This window comes from Cygnus olor, chromosome 2 (assembly GCF_009769625.2).
Source record: "Cygnus olor isolate bCygOlo1 chromosome 2, bCygOlo1.pri.v2, whole genome shotgun sequence".
Classification (NCBI taxonomy): Eukaryota; Metazoa; Chordata; class Aves; order Anseriformes; family Anatidae; genus Cygnus; species Cygnus olor.
In genome coordinates, this window is record NC_049170.1 from 21,993,498 (window position 1) to 22,012,430 (window position 18,933).

Sequence of the window (18,933 nt, forward strand, 5' to 3'; positions counted from 1 at the left end):
TGTCTCTTTCTCCTCCCCTGCCCTGTATTGCTTTCTCTCAACCTGCTGTTAGCACTGGGAGAAGAGTTTCTTCATTCTTCTTCCAGAAACAGCTTTGCAGCTGGCAATGTTAGTGCGACCACCTCTTTGCCCTTGTCACCAGCAGATAGAGAACGTAGACACAGAAGGGCTGAGAGGCTTGACTGGGGTCACCAAAGAAAACTGTGGCAGAGAACACACAACAACCATTTGACTAGATTCCATATCCCAGTAAGTTAGACAAATAATAGGTAAAAAGCTAGATTATTATTACTCTCCCATTTCTAGCACAGACAAAAGAAAGGGGGGGGGGGGGGGGGAGGGGAGGGAAATATGTGGGTTTAAAAAATTGTGAAAAATGTGTTGTGTTTTTTTTTTTTTTGAATAAGAAACTCAGCTCAGTCCTCCTCACAACTGACTTTTCAAAATGATAAATTAAGAACTGCAGATAGTGGACTAAGTTAATCATTTGTCAGAATAATAGTACCTTCCTTATCCAGAAGAGAATCCTGACCTCAGTATTCCTTCTCAGTAAACTGAGACACCGTTATGAGGAGGGCTGCTTTGGGGGCACTGCTGTGCATTAACACGGAAATGTTTTTTTCCTGGTTGCTGTGGGTTTAGCTGGATAACGGGCAGAGGCTTTTCCTTCTCAAAAGTAAAGCTTTAGTCACGACAGGACATATGTTTTTCGTCATGACGATGCAAAGGAGCTGGGCTTGGCTGTGACACTTTATCTCGACATCCCATGAGACGTCCCTTATCTCCCTTGGGCAGGTTGTTTCTTGAGGCAATAGTTACTGTGAGCTGTCTGTAATATGTTCAAGATGGTGGCTTCTGCAGAGTTTCTTGGTTCCAGTAGATTTATGTTTTAATGAGATAATGTTTGTGTATGTTTTGGAAATGACATATTTGCCAGACATTGAGTAGGGAGTATTTCAGCCCAAAAAAGGGAAGTTCTTAATATAGGAATTATCACTTTGCATTCTAAATTGGTACGGCATGCATTGAAATTGTGAAAATTATAGAATAATTTCTCGTCGCTTGGCTGTTCCTACCTTATGTTCCTCCTTTTAGAATGAAATGTAGCAGAAATAAGGCTAATAGTCCGGAAAGGCAAATGTTAAAGGCGTGGAAAGGACAAGTCCAAGATTTGGAAAGGCCTGAGAAATCCTTTAAGCCCCAGCCACTGAACATGAAGTTTGGCCCAAGTGGTCCAGATACTGTCTGTTTGTTATGTTCAAGCCATAACCCAGGAAAATCTAATGCTAAGACTTCGAAGTTTGCTAATTTTACCGACACTAATGTTAAAATGTGCCAAGTACTTAACACATACTCTTTGTACAGTGATTATTTGCCTTGTGACACGTTGATCCGGTACGAGCTCTTGCATTTCAAGCACTGCTCTGGATTTATCACTTCAAAAATAAGTTTCAGAGTAGGTGATGTCGATGTTGAGCATGGGTAAACATACCAACAGATATTCTCCGTTCTTTTAGGGGCAGGTTGGCTGCTGCTTCTTTTTCAGTTCAATACAATTTTTAGTATTTTCATATTTGACGTTCATTTTCAAATTTCTAGTGAAACACTTTAATTCTTCATTGAATTTCTGTAATTGATGTTACTTAAGAACTAGCAAAAACAAATTCTGTTGTGATTTACATCAGTGCAAGTCCAAAATCACTTGTTAAATGTGCATGGAGTGGCTGCCTGCTGGCATAAGTGTTCCATTCCTACGTGCCACACACACGGTCTCAGAACAGCAGCCATACTGTATCTGCACTACCCTTACTAGAGTATTAGTCAGTGGCAGGAGATGTTCCCAAACACTTGAATCTGAATCATCTATGGTTTTAAATTGCTAGAATGGTGCCTGGCACAGTTTTATGTTCCTTTCTCCAGAGATTTAATATGCTGTTTTTGGAATGAGCCTATTGCCAGACCTCTGCACTGATCTTGCTAAACTTCAGGCAGCTCCTTCCCCTTCCCCCCACATCAAAATGAAAAAGTTAAGTGTAGAAGATTGAGAATATATGTAGTTTGAACTCTAAATATGTAGCATTTCTTAAAGCAGTTAAATGCATGCTGACTTTGATGTGTTATCACTAAAGTTGATGTGATATTTTAACATTGATTTCAGGTTTAAGTACTTTAACTAAAGAAAGTAAGTTTTCTGTTCCATAGCTATGTGGTGGTATTTTTCCTCCTGACAATTATCTGTTCTGTTACAAACTTAATGTTTGAATAGTAATAATATGATTTAGGAAATGAACAGTGGTAAACGTTTTCACGAGTACATGCATGGGGTACAGCTGGGCACAGCATTACATATGAACAAAAGTAGTTTTTTGTTTTTTAATTACCAACAGTCTACATTTCTAATTCAAATAGGCATTATTTGATCTAGGCAACCTCAAAAGTTGAGGTACTTTTTTTTGCAGAATTTAAACTTTGATAATTAACATGGCATGGGAATGTTTTGATCTTTCTTGTAGCTGAACAAATCTGTAGATAAATATAATGTAGTTTACTTCTTGTAACTCTGAACTGTTGGTCTTTTCTTTTTTCTTGTAGGCTCCAGAAGCTTCCAAAATACCTACTTTTAGAAAATGTTAAAGGATTTGAATCCTCTTCTGCGAGGTAAAGTCTAATATATGCATGGCTTAGTTTTTAATAAAGCTTGTCTTCTTTAGAAGGAGAAGGCAGGATTTTTATTTCCTAGAATTTAAGTGAAGAAAAGAGTGAGAAGGCACAGTTAGCAGCTATAGGTTAAAAATACAGTTTTAATCTAGGAATTAAGGTCTTAGGATGTGAAAAGAACTTGTTAAATAACTATTTATTTCTCTAAGCAGATAAGTATGTTAGAACTTGAACAAGTTCACTCTGTGTTGGACGGGGTCCTAGGCGACCTGATCTAGTGGGTGGCATCCCTGCCCATAGGTGGGGGGTTGGGACTAGGTGATCTTTAAGGTCCCTTCCAACCTAAGTCATTCTACATTCTATGATTCATTGTTTTTCTTTGATGATCCTGCATCCTTCAGAAAATGTCGATATTAATTTTCAAAGAAAAATAACAATATGGGTAGCACTCAGAGGTTTGGGGTTTTTATCCATGACAGGAGATCCTGGTATCTTGTGTTGAGGTCAGAACAGAATGTAGTGGCTTTCTTTGGTACCTTTGTTGGTAGTAGATTGCCACTGGTTCATGGTTGCCATCAAATGGTCCAAAAAGAAAGGGTGAGGACCGCGTATAACTTTTGTCTGAAATGAGGAAGAAGAAAGTTGGCGATAAGGTTACTTCATGACAGCAGGACCATGCTTGCTTGTGGACAAAGCAGGAGACAAGGAGTCATCTTCTTCATTTCTTGCTGGAATAAAGTGGGATCATTTCCTAGCATTTCTTAAAGCAACAAAAGAGGAGCCAGCTTCCATATCTTCATGCTTCTTAATGCATATGGCAGGCAGCTGGGAGCTGTGTTCAGCTCTCTCCCTGGTTAAAGCATTCATCAGTTCTCTGTGAACACCTGGAGGTTCAGACTGCTGCTGTAGAGCCTGAGGTTCCCTAGGCTGTGCTTTGCTGGCCAGCGTTTGGAACAGGTTGTAACTCAGAAAACACACCAGGCTGTATCCTTGCTTTGTCTTGGGATGCAGCATCATATACAGTGCCAGATACAGCTCACAGGTCATGATTTATGTGTAGCCTGGTATAACCTGCATGGAATAGGAAAGACAAGTCTTTTCAAGAAGGCATCCATTTCAGTAATTTTCTCATGTTTATAGAGCACAGTCCAACCTTGCTTTTATTGTCAAAGCCACTAATTTTTGAATTAGCCCTTTTATTAGGCTTCGCTGATGCCATATGCATGATAGAGAGAAACAGTGAGCTATTTGTAGTGGGTTTAATCTCCTGTTTAATAATTCACAAAAAAGAAAATGTCTTGCCCTCTAGTTGCTTAGCTTGCTGGCACACTCATCTAGGGATGTACACTTCCTGAAATGGGATATTTTTGAAGGGGTATTTGCATCAAAGTACGTGTGAGATACCTGTGAATTTGTAGTAGTTATTTTTGGCTGCAGTAACACTGAACTTTAAATGTTGTCTCCTGACATTCAGAAATGGATGACTTCAAATATGAAGTCATAATAATGTAATGTAATGTAATACTTTGATTCTTTCACTGAATGTTATGAAAGTCTTGGTACCTAAGGTATTGCATGTAATGTGTTTTTACGTAGGATAGAAAAGGTCTTAAAGGGTGTATAAGAGTCTGTGAAGGGCATAATTGCTTTTCAATTCTTCTCACTTCAGAAATGAACTTTTGCGAACACTAGAAACATGTGGATTTAAGTATCAAGAATTTCTCCTGTCTCCAACTTGTGTGAGTAGTAATTTTATTCTAAGAATAACTGTTCAAACTATACTGAGTCCAATGACATTTGGAAATTATCTGTTTTATTAGAAAAGAGAGTGATGCCCAGAACTGAAGATACTCTTCTGAATGAGAGCCAGCTCATGTGACTTCTGATTTCTCATCCACACATTGGCATGATCATACTGCTATTATTGTTGAGATCCTAGTCCTGTATTTCTTTGCTAACAGTTGGTGGTTTTTTTAAGTAGCTATGAATTTAAACCATGACTAAGAAGGTAGTTTTCCCTGCAGGAGCCTCATTTCTTCAGAAGTGCTGATGCATATGATTTTCCCAGCAGAGAAAATGTGACTGTGTCATTTGTGGGAGGAGGGCCTCTGTTTGCATGTTTCCCTGGCAACTGAAAACGAGTTGAGAGAGATTTCAGATCGTGCAAGACTAAATGGAATCAATAAAGTACTGTATATATTTGACAGAAGATGGTAGAGAGTAGCTTGAAAACCAGTTGTAGTACATTTGTTTTGTTGTTAGATGTCTTTTAATTGCCTGTTCAAAAAAGCAAGGAGAAATATTTTTGATTTTTTATTAAAAATATATATATATATAGGCAGTACCTATGCCAAGAAATGGTGCAAGTCATTTTTCTTCTTACCTTGCATAAAAATTTGTTTATATTCCTATTCATTTACAGGGAAAAAAATCTCTCAAAATCATAAGAAAAGAAATAATTGCCTGCTTGTTTCCTTGAGATTACCTAAGCATGGGAGTTATGTTCATGGTTCATCCTAAGTGTCTTGGTAGTATCAATATTGATACCTCCAAAGTGACAAAATCTATTAGTGTGGCATAGTTATATTACTGTAAATGCTAGTACATAACTTTTATAACACAATAGACCATTTCTTCTCTCTTTGTCACATGTCTTGTGGATTTTGCGTACAGCTTGGCATTCCCAATTCTAGGCTGCGGTATTTTCTAATTGCAAAGCTTCACCAAGAGCCATTTTTCTTTCATGCTCCTGGTCAGGTGAGTCTAATTTCTGTTATTTAAATTTGCCTTGTTTAATGAAGATTGAGGTTTAAATTTGCAGTTTAGTGGTATGTGGGGATGAAGGGATAGAAGGAGAAGGGATATCATCAGAAAAGTTAAATTCTCTCTCTTCTTTTTCAGCCTGGTTGCTGTGTCTTCTAAGGACTGAGATGTATGCCAGTGGCTTAGGTGGCTTTAAGCAGTTGAGGGGCAGTGGCTGATGGTGGGCTAGAAAAAAAAAAAGTGTTCTGCTACTTTTTTCATATCCTAGGGAATGTCTTTTGTAAGGGCAATTATTGCAGTCGTTCCTGTCATCAGTGCTGTTAGGTCAGCCAGTCTTGATGCTAACATTTTTTTTAATCTTCATAAAAATAACGCCAAGTGGTTACTTGCATCTGAGCATCTCTGAAGGAATTCTTATCGTAGTTTCTGCTGTCAAGTTGTTTATCAAATGCAGTTCCTTAATCTTTCTCACAATTTATTTCTTAGATATTGACAAGATTCCCAGATCTAGAAGACAAGATTCAGGATCTAGAAGAGTTATGCAAGGACAAAGTTGTTGATAAAGTGTGTGAATCTAGTTCTTTGCCTTCTGGAGAGAAGAGTCTGGATTCAAATGTTGGTCCTCATTGCAGCAGCAAGAAGAGTTTACCGAAAGGGGCCTTTCTTTTTAAGCTTGAAACAGCAGAAGAAATTGCAAAGAAACATAATCAGGACAATGATTCCTCTATTCAAATGCTAGAAGATTTCCTGGAAGAGGAAAATGAAGAAATGAGTCGGTATTTCTTAGCACCCAAATTCTTGGTGCGCTACGCTTTCTTGTTAGACATTGTTAAACCCACTTGCCGGAGATCCACCTGCTTTACAAAAGGGTAAGTTGCAGAGAAGATATTACTGAGTTATGTCATGAAACTGTAAGTGTGTTTTTGCTTGTGTACTTTGTAAGAAAGGAGTTATTTCATCAAAAACCCTGGAAAAAAAGTAAAAATCTCCTTACATAGAATGCTTCCTGATCCAGTGGAATGCCAGCATGAGAATCTGTCTGGCAGAACACCATGTGCCCACTCAAAAAAGGCATTCACAACAGACGCTGCCATTTGTTGTTGACCTTCACAGAAGCTTAATTACCCCTGCGGAAATATAGTTCCAGTAGACTGGTGTAGTACTGATTCATTAATGAATTTCTTTATATTGCTCACTGAAGTTACAAAGTGTCATGCATGACAGATCCATTCTTCATTAAAACTGTCTCCACTGTACATTTTATTGATTTCTTGGATTTTTCAACTGTGTAGTCAGAATAGCTGTGGATTGGCCATATGTCATAAAACCAGTTAGCTTGCTGCATTACAAATCATATTTGATGGTACAGAACATCAGTGCTTTTCTGTCCAGTGGTTTTCTGATTTGTGCTTTGGAATTTTAAGTTTGACTATCAGAGGTTGTTGAACGTTCTGAAATCCCACAGACAACCTGTCAGGAGGTTTTCCAGTGAATGCATTTGTATTGGAAAGTGCCAGTTAGAGCCTGGAAGTGTGTCTTTGAATTCTCAAGATGTTTCAACAAAATGACTTTTGGTTAATGAGTTAAAGCTAATTGTAACAGTGGCTTTTTATTAGTCACAGAAATTAGAATGTCAGATTGACATAATTCCTACAGATTTTGTGATTTCAACTTTTTGAAATTCTCTCTTCTCAGCTTTTTTAAAAAAATTGTGCAACAGGAAAGCCCTTCCTCCATCCCTCATTGATAGATGCACTTTCTACCTTCAGTGTTTGAGTTGTGGGGGAGTCAGCACCTTGTGGGATCTGTTTCAGCCAGTAGTCTGACTGGAGTAGTCAAACAAAAACCTAAGGCCAGAATGATCTTTTATGTATCTCTTATATTTACGTTAAATATCATAAAAAATAAATTGGCCATTTGTGGCTTCACTAGAATATGTTAGGGCAGTTTGTGGTCATGTTTATCAATTTCACACCAAAGGAGGCTTCTGAATAGTTAATATGAAGTCTATATATAGTGGCAGGAAATCTGACATTGAATGTGACTATTGCTCTTCTGCTGATTTGGGAGGAGTCATGCCGGATAGTTGTGGTAGTTCTTGGCTCAGAATGTAAGAATCTGATTTACTGTCTGTCTTTGTTCTTTTTGGAACAAAGAATTGGAGAAGGAAAATCTCCAGTATGGTTCTCCATGTGGTCATATCATTTACAGCTCAGCACTAAGAAGAAGATTATAATTACATTTCAGGCTTCATCCAGGTCACTTTCTGAGGCCAAGAGTAAGTTGCTGCTGTAGGCAATCCAGGAGTTCTCTGAAGCATCAGATTTAGAAAAGACCCTGAATGGAGCAGAACGGTGCTGAGTGGTTCAGATAATCGCTTTTCTGTGGTACCTGTCTGGTGTCTTTCTTACCAGTCATACTGATCACCAAATTTGAGACTGGGAAAAAAAACAACAACATTTTCCCCCAGTTATGATCAGTCTTTAGTTTTCTCCGGCAAGGTTCATGTGCTGAGGATAATCCAGATATGCCTCCTTCAGTCATTGCTATGTCAGGGACCTCAAACACTGATATTACATAAGTGTTTTTGCCTTTCTCCCTTTGTCATACCACTTTGTCTTCTGAGGATCAAATGGCTTTGGTGGAGTACAGGGCAAAGTGTAACTGTGATGTGTGAGAGAGAGAGCAGAACCTTCTGACCTTAGACTCCTGGCTAATTTGAAAACAATTGCCGAGTTCCTTGAGAGAGTACAAATGCCGTGGTTTCTCTAGGGAGCATGTTTGTAGTGACTGAAGTTCTGAGACAGGAAATGGGCCATTCTGAAGGACAGAGTAGATGAAAACTATTTCTTTAGTTATGATTACCCTGGACCTACTTGTAAGTTCTTGCTCTACTGACAAGAGATACCTCCTAAAATAGAGTAATATTAGTTACAGAAACTCTCTCTAGCATTGTGGAGTTCACCTTTTTATTAGTCAAAATATAGGACACAGCATACCTAGAAATAATATATTAAATGTGTAAAATTGAGGTTTTTTAAAAGCTTACAGGAATAAAGCTGGGGGATGGGGAAACAGTCTTGAGTCAGGTGAAAATTAAGACTGCAATTTCTTAAGCCATCTGCTTCAATCATTTTAAGTGGTAATGAAATGTCCAAAAATCAATGCATCTTTTTTTTTTTTTTACTGTGGCAAAACTTCCCATCTTTAATTATGTTCTGAGTCTAAGGTAGGAATGCGAATTTTTCTGTAGTCAGCAGCTGCAATAACAATTAATAACAATCCAGCTGACATTGGCCATCTGGCCACATTTTTTTTTTAAAGGCACCACCTCAGAACAAAACCAACCCCCCATACCATTCATTTATAAAAAAAGGTATGGTGGTCTTCATTTTTCAATATGTTATGTTATCTTGCTACACCAACCGGATTATTTTTTTTGTGTGCATTCTTTACTGCAGTGACAGTTATTTTGACTGGAGTATTTTATATAACATGGATCCTGTTAAAATTATTTTTCCCCAATAAAACTCTAACTACCACTTTGAAATTTATCCTCATCTATTTATTATGGCTCAGATATGCTCATCTGAAATAAGATCAGATGCCGTGTAAGAAGATGAGGATTCCTCAGTACTGCACGTGTTACCTTGTTAAACATGGCATTAGGGAATTTTCAGAGTGCTGCTATCCAGTTAAATGTTATATATTTACAACACAGTTCAATTTCACGTGTTTTTAGTCTGTATTAGTGTTCACATCATTTTGTCCTGATATGAAATACGTTTTGTATGTACTTAATTTTAAAAATTTGTGTTGATCTCACTGATATTGGCAGAACTACTTGTAAGCTTTTCCAACCGAAGAAGAAATTCTAAAGATTTGAGCCTTACTGGGTCATTGTGTCTTTGCTGAAGGCCATATATTCCTTTTTTTGTTGTGGAGTTAGGCTTGAAACACAAGTTTGTTTCAGCTGTGAAGACCATGGTCTTTACAGTTACACAGAGAAAACTAAAGGATAGTATCTGTTAATGCTTGATGCAGACCACTTCCATTTGATGCATGGGATCTTCTGAAGTTCTTCCACTTTGCAAAAGCCAGTCATTGACTTGACTCAGTCTCTGTTTTTGTTCAGAACATTCATATGTTATCATAGTTAGACCATCGGAGCATGTTTCCTAAAGCCCATGATTATGTTTAAATGATAGCCTGGAAGAGAGCACAGAGTAAACATGTTGTTATGCAATCAACCACAAAGCATCCAAAAAAGCTGTATTATGGTTTTATAATGTAAATTTACTTACTAGTTAGTTGGATTTTTTTTCTTTTCTTTCTTTTTTTCTACTGTTCTGCATAGAAGCCATCCCCCATTCCTTCCTTCCCTTTGTGGAAAATGTGCAAGCAAGCAAAAGTTAAATCTGACTGAACTGCTTTGTTCCTAATGGATTGATCTAAAAGCTGCAGGATCACACTAATGGTCCTACTTTGAATATGAGCAGCCAATTAAAAACCTAGGACCAAAATGTTTATTTTGCCTTAGTGTAAAACGGGTCTTTGCAATGTAGATGGGGCTTCCTGATGATGCTGTGCTTGAATTCCTTGGCTGGTTGCCTTATACAAGGCATGGGCGTGGTTAAACCCTTGTGCACTGCTTTCAGACTCATCCCCAAAGATTATGTTCAGAGTCTACTGCACTCCAAGAATCAGCATTGCTAATAAGGCCTTTTGCTTTATCAATCCAGAAGGCTGTTTGTTAATTAAAGCAAATGAAACTCATCCTGCATCCTTGCAGTTGTCAGTTCTGTGAGGTCCAATGAAAATACTCCTTTAAGATTGTTGCTGTTGTTGTTCTTCCTAAGGTATGGACACTATGTAGAAGGGACAGGCTCAGTTCTGCAGACAGCAGTGGATGTACAGGTAAGAAAGTCTAGACTAACATAAAAGAATGATTTGTTTTAAAACTTGCTTTGTTTGTCTTCTGCTTTGTTATTCTGAATATTATAACAGATATGCTTTTAAAACTACTTTTTATGGCAACTAAGTTTCCAACGCATCTACTTAGAGTTCCTAAACAACAGTTTATTTAAATCAAGATTATACGTGTGCCTCTCTTTGTGGAGAATGAGTTGCTATTTTTTGTAGTGTCATGCAGAGATTTCATGGGGGTATTAAAAACCATTAAAATTGACTAATTCTGTGGACAAATTACAGTGCAATGCTGTGATTCTAGGGCCATTTTTGTATATGCGATTTGGTAAACATTGTCAAATGTTTAATACTGAATCACAGAATCATTTAGGTTGGAACATACCTCTAAGGTCATCTAGTCCAACCTTTAACCTAGCACTGCCAAGTCCACCTTTAAGCCATGTCACTGTGCTCCACATCTACACGTTTTTTGAAGGCCTCCGGGGATGGTGACTCAACTACTTCTCTAAACAGCCCATTCCAACACTTCACAACCCTTTCACTGAAGAAATTTTTCCTAACATCCAACCTAAACCTCCCCTGGCACAACTTCCATTTCTTCTTGTCCCATCACTTGGTGCTTGGGAGAAGAACTGATCCCCACCTCGCTATAGCCTCCTTTCAGGTAATTGTAGAGCACAATAAGGTCTCCCCGAGCCTCCTCTTCTCCAGACTAAACAATCCCAGCTCCCTCAGCCGCTCTTCATAAGACTTATTCTCTAAGACCTTCACCAGCTTTGTTACCCTTTGGACACGCTTCAGCACCTTGATGTCCGTTTTGTAGTGAGGAGCCCAAAACTGAACACATTGGAATACCAAAAGTATTATTTATCTGGAAAGACATAGTATTTTGAAAAGTTCTGCTGTTGATGCTAAGTTCACCAGAAAGTGACTTTTTGGCATTGGGAAAGGTAAAAATAAATGTATGAATGAATTATCATTCACATATACTTTTACAAAGCATGTTTTGCAGACAGGCACCTCCTCCTGCACTTACATGCCATTCATTAATATTATAAAGTATTTCTAAGCATAAGAGGAATGCAGTTCGGAATTCAGAATAATCTCAGACCAAATGTATTAAAACAGCTGCATCTATACAGTTTAACTTGTGTGCATGGTCTTGCTGCTGAGTTATATAAAGTCACTATTCTGTCATTGACAAATGTTTCTAGTCCTTCGATTGTCTCATTCAGTATTGGCATGGCTTGTAAACTGGAGGAAGGCATGATGAATTGCCTCATGGCAACATTGATTTTGTTCTTGTAAGTGCAGGTACTGAGATATTGGCTGCAAAAATGTAACTCCAAACATACTTTCAAATTGTCTTTGGTACTGTGATAATCAAAGAAATATTCTGTTGTGATATGCTTTTTACAGAATAATTTCACATATTCTGCCTGCATAGTGATGTCAGTTGTCTTGGATGTTCTTTATAGCTCGAATCAGTGTTTAAACACATTGAAAACTTACCTGAAGAAGAGAAGCTTATGAAACTGTCAACACTAAAACTGAGGTATTTTACTCCGAGAGAAATAGCAAATCTACATGGATTCCCTCCAGAATTTGGTATGTGCTTGCAAAGTACCCATTTGTACTTCATTCTTCAGAAATGCCAATGTAGTTTTTTATTGGGAGTAATCCTTGCATTTTGTTTTTGCAAGTTTTTTCTGACCACTCTATTCTTATGATTGATTCTCATTAATTGGCTAGCCTTTCTGTATTATTTTTTTTTACCATTCCACTATTTTATATATATATATATGTATAATATTGAGAACCATCCTGTATGGTTAGGTTTATCTTCATAGACTAAGGAAAAATGTTTTGGCTTGAGAAATGCTATTACTGAATGGCAGTGAAGGAATATCTTTGTTTTAAAGTTGAAACTATTTACTCAGGAACCAACGTTACCCACAACTGTGGTAAGTCAACATATCCTGCCAGTTTAGGATGCCTGTTAGTTGTTCTCAGTGTTTGAGCTGCTTGCTTTCTCCCTTCCAAACATTTGCAGCTGCTGACAGAAAGGCAGTTTCACAATATACAGATACTTCTTTGTTCAGGAGTAACCAAACTCTTCAGTTAATGATCTTTTAAGCCCTCTCTGTTTTCTAGAAAAGACAGTCCAAGCCATTGGTCAGTTACTTTCATTTCATCACTGTTTTTGTGGAAACAAGGGAGTCAAGGAGCAAGACTGGGCAATACCAGCACATTGCACACAGGTCAACCAGAATTAAGCCTGCAGTAAATTCACCAGAGTTCCCCCTTGCTCACTAAAGAAAGAAGGGCAAGGAAGTGGAGCTGTTACTACCTGCTAAGGAACTTGGCCTGCTGCCGTCACATCAGATCAATGCATTGTCTCTCAGAAACATGAGCGTTCATAAAATAAGACACCACTGACCTTGAGTAGTTAGACTTTTCTTCAGTTTCCTCAGTGACTTCAGGATCTGAGGAGTGCTAATGGTTTGCATATATTTCATTCTGTTGCAGTTTTAGTTTTTCTTATTACTTGCAACTGCATTAAAATTATTATTACCTTAAAACAACATTATCAGGGTTGCAAAATCATCAGGTTTGCTACCACTAAGCTTGCTTGTTTAATAGTATTTGCAGGAGTGTGCTATGTTGAGTTAAATGTCAATGTGTGGGATTTTTCATACCCTGCCTTTAATAATTTGTCCTTTTTGCAGACAGCCTTTTTCTTAGCACTGCTCAGTTCTGTATTGACTTGGGTTGATGTAAAGAAATTTGAGCTAAACAGGACTGGTTTGGTCTTGTGTAGGCTTATCGTGCTGTTTAACCTCCCTCTGAGCACCGAATTGTCAATTTTCTCCTTTTTAAATGTGTTGCTTATAATAATAGCCTGTGTTTTCCAAATGTTAAATCAGTCTTTGCAATACCACTGAGAGGTGTACTAGGGTTAACATTTCTTGCATTTTATGGAGGCAGAACCGAGGCACAGAAAGATTTATGTTTGAATGACTCCATTAATTTGGGGTGACTGGTTTGTGAAGCCTGACGTTTACTGTTTCAGAGTGCTTGGAATGATACTGAGCTTTCTCTGTTTCAAGCTCATCTTCAGGGGCAGCTTTGAGCTTCAATACTTCTGCAGGCCAGAACTGAACTCTCAAGACAGGTTAGGCTTCTGAATTTCAGGAGCATGCAGATAGTCACCATCTGCAAAGTGATCACTTAGCAAACTTGTCTCTTGTCACTAGAGAAATGCGCAGCAACTGGGGACAGATTCCAGCTTCTGCCTTAACCATGGGACCTTCTTTACAGTTCTTGCAGTTTGCTGCTTCACTATACCGCTTTTCCAGCTTCCACAACACATGAAACAAGCCTCTCGTCCAATGCCTTCCACTGTCATACACTCCTGATTCACATACACAACGAGGTTTTCCCAGTGCAGTGAGTCACGAGTCTGCCATTTCTTTCTTTTGTGTTTTAATCTAGACATTTCCCACTTTGTGCTTGGAAAGAAAAAAAAAAAGTGTTAGCTCTAGCCTGATTGGGATCTGGTAAATTTAGCTACTATAAGTTTCTTTTCAGGATTTGCATATTATGTTTTTTTAGGAAAGACCTATAAGTTGCTATATTTATGGCTACAGTGAAAGGTGTATCCTGGACAGCATTTCTCCCATGTTAAATTTCAAGTCATTATTTGTGAAGTGTGAAATTTGCAGAGGAAGATGTGCTATCTTTCCCTGTTCCTGTGTTCTGTAGCAACATTTGGGCTGAAATGTTTAATGACAGAAAGCCTGGAAATGTAGCCACTGCAAATATGTTCACCCAAGAAGCTAAAAAATGGGAAAACTATAAGCTGAAAATTAAATGAAGAGAATGTCAGGAAGCTTTATCATGGGTACTGTCATGTTGCTAGCTGCACTACAGTATTATCTGAAGAAACATGATTGTGTCTAAATGGTTCTATATTGTAACAAATGGATGGCCTTTTCCAATACATGAGATCCAGAGCTAAAACCATTATTCTGTCTTAACATTAACAGATTTATTTGTGCTTTTAACATCTAACTGTATATCTAGTAATTGCACTATAGGTCAATGAAATAATGTGCAGTCATTTGTCTTAGTTGTTGTCACGGGTCCCACAGCAATATCATTAAAAGTGATCAGAGCGTTCTTGCACCTGCGACCTGCTTTCATGAGGGTGATGTCAGGGGGCCTTTTCCATTTTTCCTATTAGTAATGTAGGTAAGCTATTAAGAAACAAGCGGCAGCCTAGTGGAAAGCCAGCACTCTAGTAGTGCACGTCGCCAAGGCTTCAACATCACCAGGTAACGTGCAAGACCTAAATGATATGACGAGAGCTGTGCAGCAATTACCAGTGTGCTGTGAGTTTGTAAATCTGTCCTTCTGATGTAGGCTAGTCTGGAGCCAAGAAGATAGAAGGTGAAAGATAATGTAAAGAGGCAGATGGAGGAGGCTTGGGATAAAGGAAACAATGAGCTCTGAAAATGAATTCAGGCTTTTCAGTTGCTAAGAGGCAGAAGGAGAACTGAAATTATCAGTGTTCAGATAAGCTTCTTGGCCTCTAAGTGCACGTGTGTGTGTGCGTGTGCATAAATACACTTTTTTTTTTAATTTTTATACATGCTCTTCTAAAATGTGTAGATTTTGTACCTTATTCAGTGATTTAATGTGAAAACTCCATCTAAGGAAGTCTCTATAGGGGAACGCAAGCAAATGTTCCAAAGAGAAGAATGGTTGCCCAAATTTGAGTGCTGGGAAGCTGGGCAGAATGGCTGGAGCTGGCAGAAAATGTGTTTACCAAAGCAGTCCACGTTCAAGGCATTAATAACTGGCAGAGAAGTATGGAACAACTCCTCCAAGCACTTCCTCCTCGGCTTCCCACCCACTGTCCAGCCACGTTCTCTCCTGAGCTCTCTTTGGACAAGGACTTTTCTGATGTGCTCTGCAAACTTCAGAACATATCTATTGCGACTTTGCACAAACAGTTTATGCACCAAAGCTGGGTGGTGATGACCTCAGGGTCAAAGTTAGGTGTTTCTTCTTAGGGAATGAGCAAGTAATTGAATGTGATCAAGTTTCAACAGCTTAGCAAATGATCCTAATAGTTGAATCACCACTGCTGTTCATTTTTCACTCAATCTGAAGCAAGTGCACTTTAGCTCACAGCTGGAGTAAGCTGAGAGTACAAGCAAGGGCAGTTACAGGAGACCAGCTGGCTGTTGGTAACTCTTGATTTTCAGAAGCTTGCTCACCTTTGATTGCACATTCAATATACAGCACACAGCCCTTTCACAATACCTGTACCAGTTTATTGTTTTCTGGTCCTCCCTTTTCTCAGCTAGTCATGCACATACAATGTGAAGAACATTTTTGATGCTGTCTGTATTTCTGAGTGCATTCTACAGGGTCAGCATTGAATTACATGGAAAAATGTTAAGGTGCTTGATCGTTCCCTGAATAAGCCTTGCTCATAGCTTAATCTGTTCTGGTGGTATCTTGCAGTGAGTCTCATTTGATTTGCCGTAACTGGTTAGAGAACCTTAGATTGGAAGTACAATACAAAGCTTGTAATGAACTGCATTTCTTGACATCTGTAGAATCATCTTTTCTTTCTCTCATGGCCACATTACTCTGCATGTTCTCTAGAGTAGCAGTTGTGCGGTGCTTTAGGTGCTGCTGCCCCTCCCTGAGACTGCTGGATGTTTTGAGCTGTATGAAGAGAGGCTAGATCAGCATTAGATACACAGCAGAACAACGTTTTGAGGCTACTTCTTAAATCTTAGGTATGGCAGTACTATTCATAGAAGAACTGCTCCAAATCCAGTAAACTGGTTGGAAATTATAGTTCGTGAATTTTAGGGCTGTGTGTTTGTGTGTATGAAATCTATATGTAAGCTGAAGTCTCTGATAACTGTATTAAGAACTATTCATTGAAAAAAGGAACAGACTAAAAGCTAGGAATAAAGCCGGACTAATGACACTGTATTATCTGTTTTGTTTTAGGCTTTCCTGACAAAGTAACAGTGAAACAATGCTACCGTCTCCTGGGAAATAGCCTCAACGTACATGTGGTGGCAAAATTGATCTCTGTTCTGCTTGGATAACTTAGAACATCAATCTGATGGTAGACTGGTGATGGAAAATGCTTTCATCTTTCAAGAGAAAGCGGATGGCAGCTTAACAAAATCCATGCTAACCAAAATATCTGCGCAGATATTTTGCTAAACAGTTCTGATGTGTTTTAGTAACTTGCATTTATGGTGGATTTGCACTGTAGAAGTGTTTTATTTAAATGGAAATTTCTGGGAATTAATTGCTGCATTTAGATGTTGGATTTAGTTTGCAAAATTAAAAGTAACAGTATTCACACATAGCGCAAATGGTTAAACCATTTTGATTTTATCTTAAAACTATACTGTTGATACGATATAAAAGGGCTGTAAATGCCAAAGCTGTTTTAACTAAGTGCAGAGACCAAGTTCTACATGCAAAATGTCTTCCTCTGTAAATATCAGTGATCCATTCTTAACAGATTTATTGTATATGTGATCTATTTTTTCTTTTGTATCCAATGAAACTATTAGATTCAGTATTTTATGTAATTTTTAAGAAGACGGTGTTATGTGTTTGTCTGACCCTCTCTAAATACTTCCAGGTTTCTGGAACCAAACTGTGTCTGTCTGTCTGGAATGATTTGTCTAGGTGCAGCTGAATAAAAATATTTTAATATTATCACAACTCTGACAATAACTTGGCTGTTTTTGTTCTCGCTTACATTATCCAGGATGAGATCATTGCTCCTTACCAAAGACCTACATATAAAAGACATAAAGATATTTTAAAATTTCATGTCTAGATTCCTTTGGCTTAAGAAGTGTAGAAAGGCTATATGGGTTTCTTCTAAAAACTTCTTTACAAAACTTGATAGTAGTACTAGAGTTAAGAGTGTATTTCAGGATGAAATCACTGCATATGGCCAGCCCGAAGGTCACAGTTCAACACTATCTCATAGACATAGACTGAATGTTCGTTGTTGTTTTTTGTTTGTTTTAATCATTGGGTCTTGTGAGTTCAGTATCTCTGTAACAGTAAGGAAAATTATGGGAAGACTGAAAGCCTTCTGAAGTAGTATGTGTTCAGGTTGTTACTTTCTATACTAACAATATCATACTGGTATCTAGAGGAAAAAAACAGAAGAAAAGGTGAGATGATACTCAGTAAGCATCTGTTAGGGAGCTGGTATGCTACAACAATGAAGGATTTCATATATTGCTCATGGTTCCTGTGCACCAAAACAATTAGTTGTCAAAGCTGCCAATCCTGAAAAAAGAGTGTTTTTTTTTCCACCCCCATGGGATAGCAACAGTCAGTGTGTATGGCGCCTAAGTTTGGTAATGCAGTAGAAATTAAAGACTACAGAGAACAGAAACCACTGTAGAGATACTGCAGCTATTCTGATCTGTTGTAGTCATCCTGAAAAAAATAAGCATGCTGTTGTAATTTTATGCCATACTTTTATCTTATGCTGACTCCTTGTTTATTTCGTCTTCAGTCTTGATTTATGTGTTGCTTCTGCACTGTTAAACTGGGAAATCCTTGGGCTGAGCTTCTGCAGGCTGTCTTATTCCTCAAGAGCATTTGGACCTCTTGGAGTGTTCCAGCTATGAAAGAGAACAGGAAATAGATTCTCCTAAAAGACCTCTGGGAGTAAGCTCTAGAGAAGTAAGAGACCACCTATCCTCAGGTGGCGTTTTGTAGTAGAGTAATAGCAAAAAGTACTAGGCTAATGTTAACTGTGCCTACTACTAAATTATGCGAAGAGCAAGTGTGTTTTTGACAATGTTATGAACCATAGTTAGTTATCTGTTAACATGGTGATTACTGTATAGATTTATCAACTAGATCAGTAACCAATAGCTGCATGGTTTTGTTCTTGGGAGGCATAATAATAGAAGATCTATTGCTATTTAAAGTGATCCAAATATTCAAAGAAAAACAAAGATCAGTTTTATACATAAATTGGGATTTCTTCCTGCTAAACCATGTAAATAGCCTGTTCATTTCAATTTTCTGTAATAATTGGCAAAATACTACTATTAACTCTTGTTTTCAATTCCTTAATTTGTTAAACATTTTAATTAGTGTAAAGCATATTTTAAGTATTTATGTACTTTTCATAGTAAGTGGTATTAAAGTGTAATTTGCAGTGAATCTAGCTGCATCCAAAACTATGATATAGCACTACAGCCTGTTACATGGTGGTAGTCGATTTTAATTTGATATGATTGTGAAGACTCAAATTTGTTTACTAATCAGAGCTGTTTCTGAAGGAGGCATTTTGAAAAAAAAAAAGATATTTCAGAGTTGCAAATATGTATCTATCTATTTTGCTCCTGCTAACCCTGTAATACCAGCAGAGCTAAATTGAGTGACTGCTTCTTATCCCATCTGTTTGTCATTAATAGACTCATTACTGAGTGAGTGCTGGTGGGTTGCACCTGCTTGACCTCACTTGGTGATCATGTTGCTTCCTTTTCCGAGCAGTCTCCT

The 18,933-nt window shown here is 38.0% G+C and overlaps 1 protein-coding gene across 6 annotated transcripts in view; it reads left to right on the forward strand.

Moving 5' to 3' along the window:
- The window catches only part of TRDMT1 (tRNA aspartic acid methyltransferase 1), a 43,430-nt gene extending 26,309 nt beyond the window's left edge, over positions 1–17,121 (forward strand). For all 6 annotated transcript variants that reach the window (XM_040547126.1, XM_040547125.1, XM_040547122.1 and 3 more), the window contains 7 exons: positions 2,593–2,658; positions 4,328–4,397; positions 5,332–5,415; positions 5,908–6,290; positions 10,281–10,338; positions 11,829–11,958; positions 16,387–17,121. In XM_040547126.1, coding sequence (XP_040403060.1) covers positions 2,593–2,658; positions 4,328–4,397; positions 5,332–5,415; positions 5,908–6,290; positions 10,281–10,338; positions 11,829–11,958; positions 16,387–16,487 — 892 coding nt within the window. In that variant the 3' untranslated portion in view covers positions 16,488–17,121. The remainder of the gene's footprint in view (positions 1–2,592; positions 2,659–4,327; positions 4,398–5,331; positions 5,416–5,907; positions 6,291–10,280; positions 10,339–11,828; positions 11,959–16,386) is intronic.
- The last annotated feature ends 1,812 nt before the right edge of the window (positions 17,122–18,933 follow it).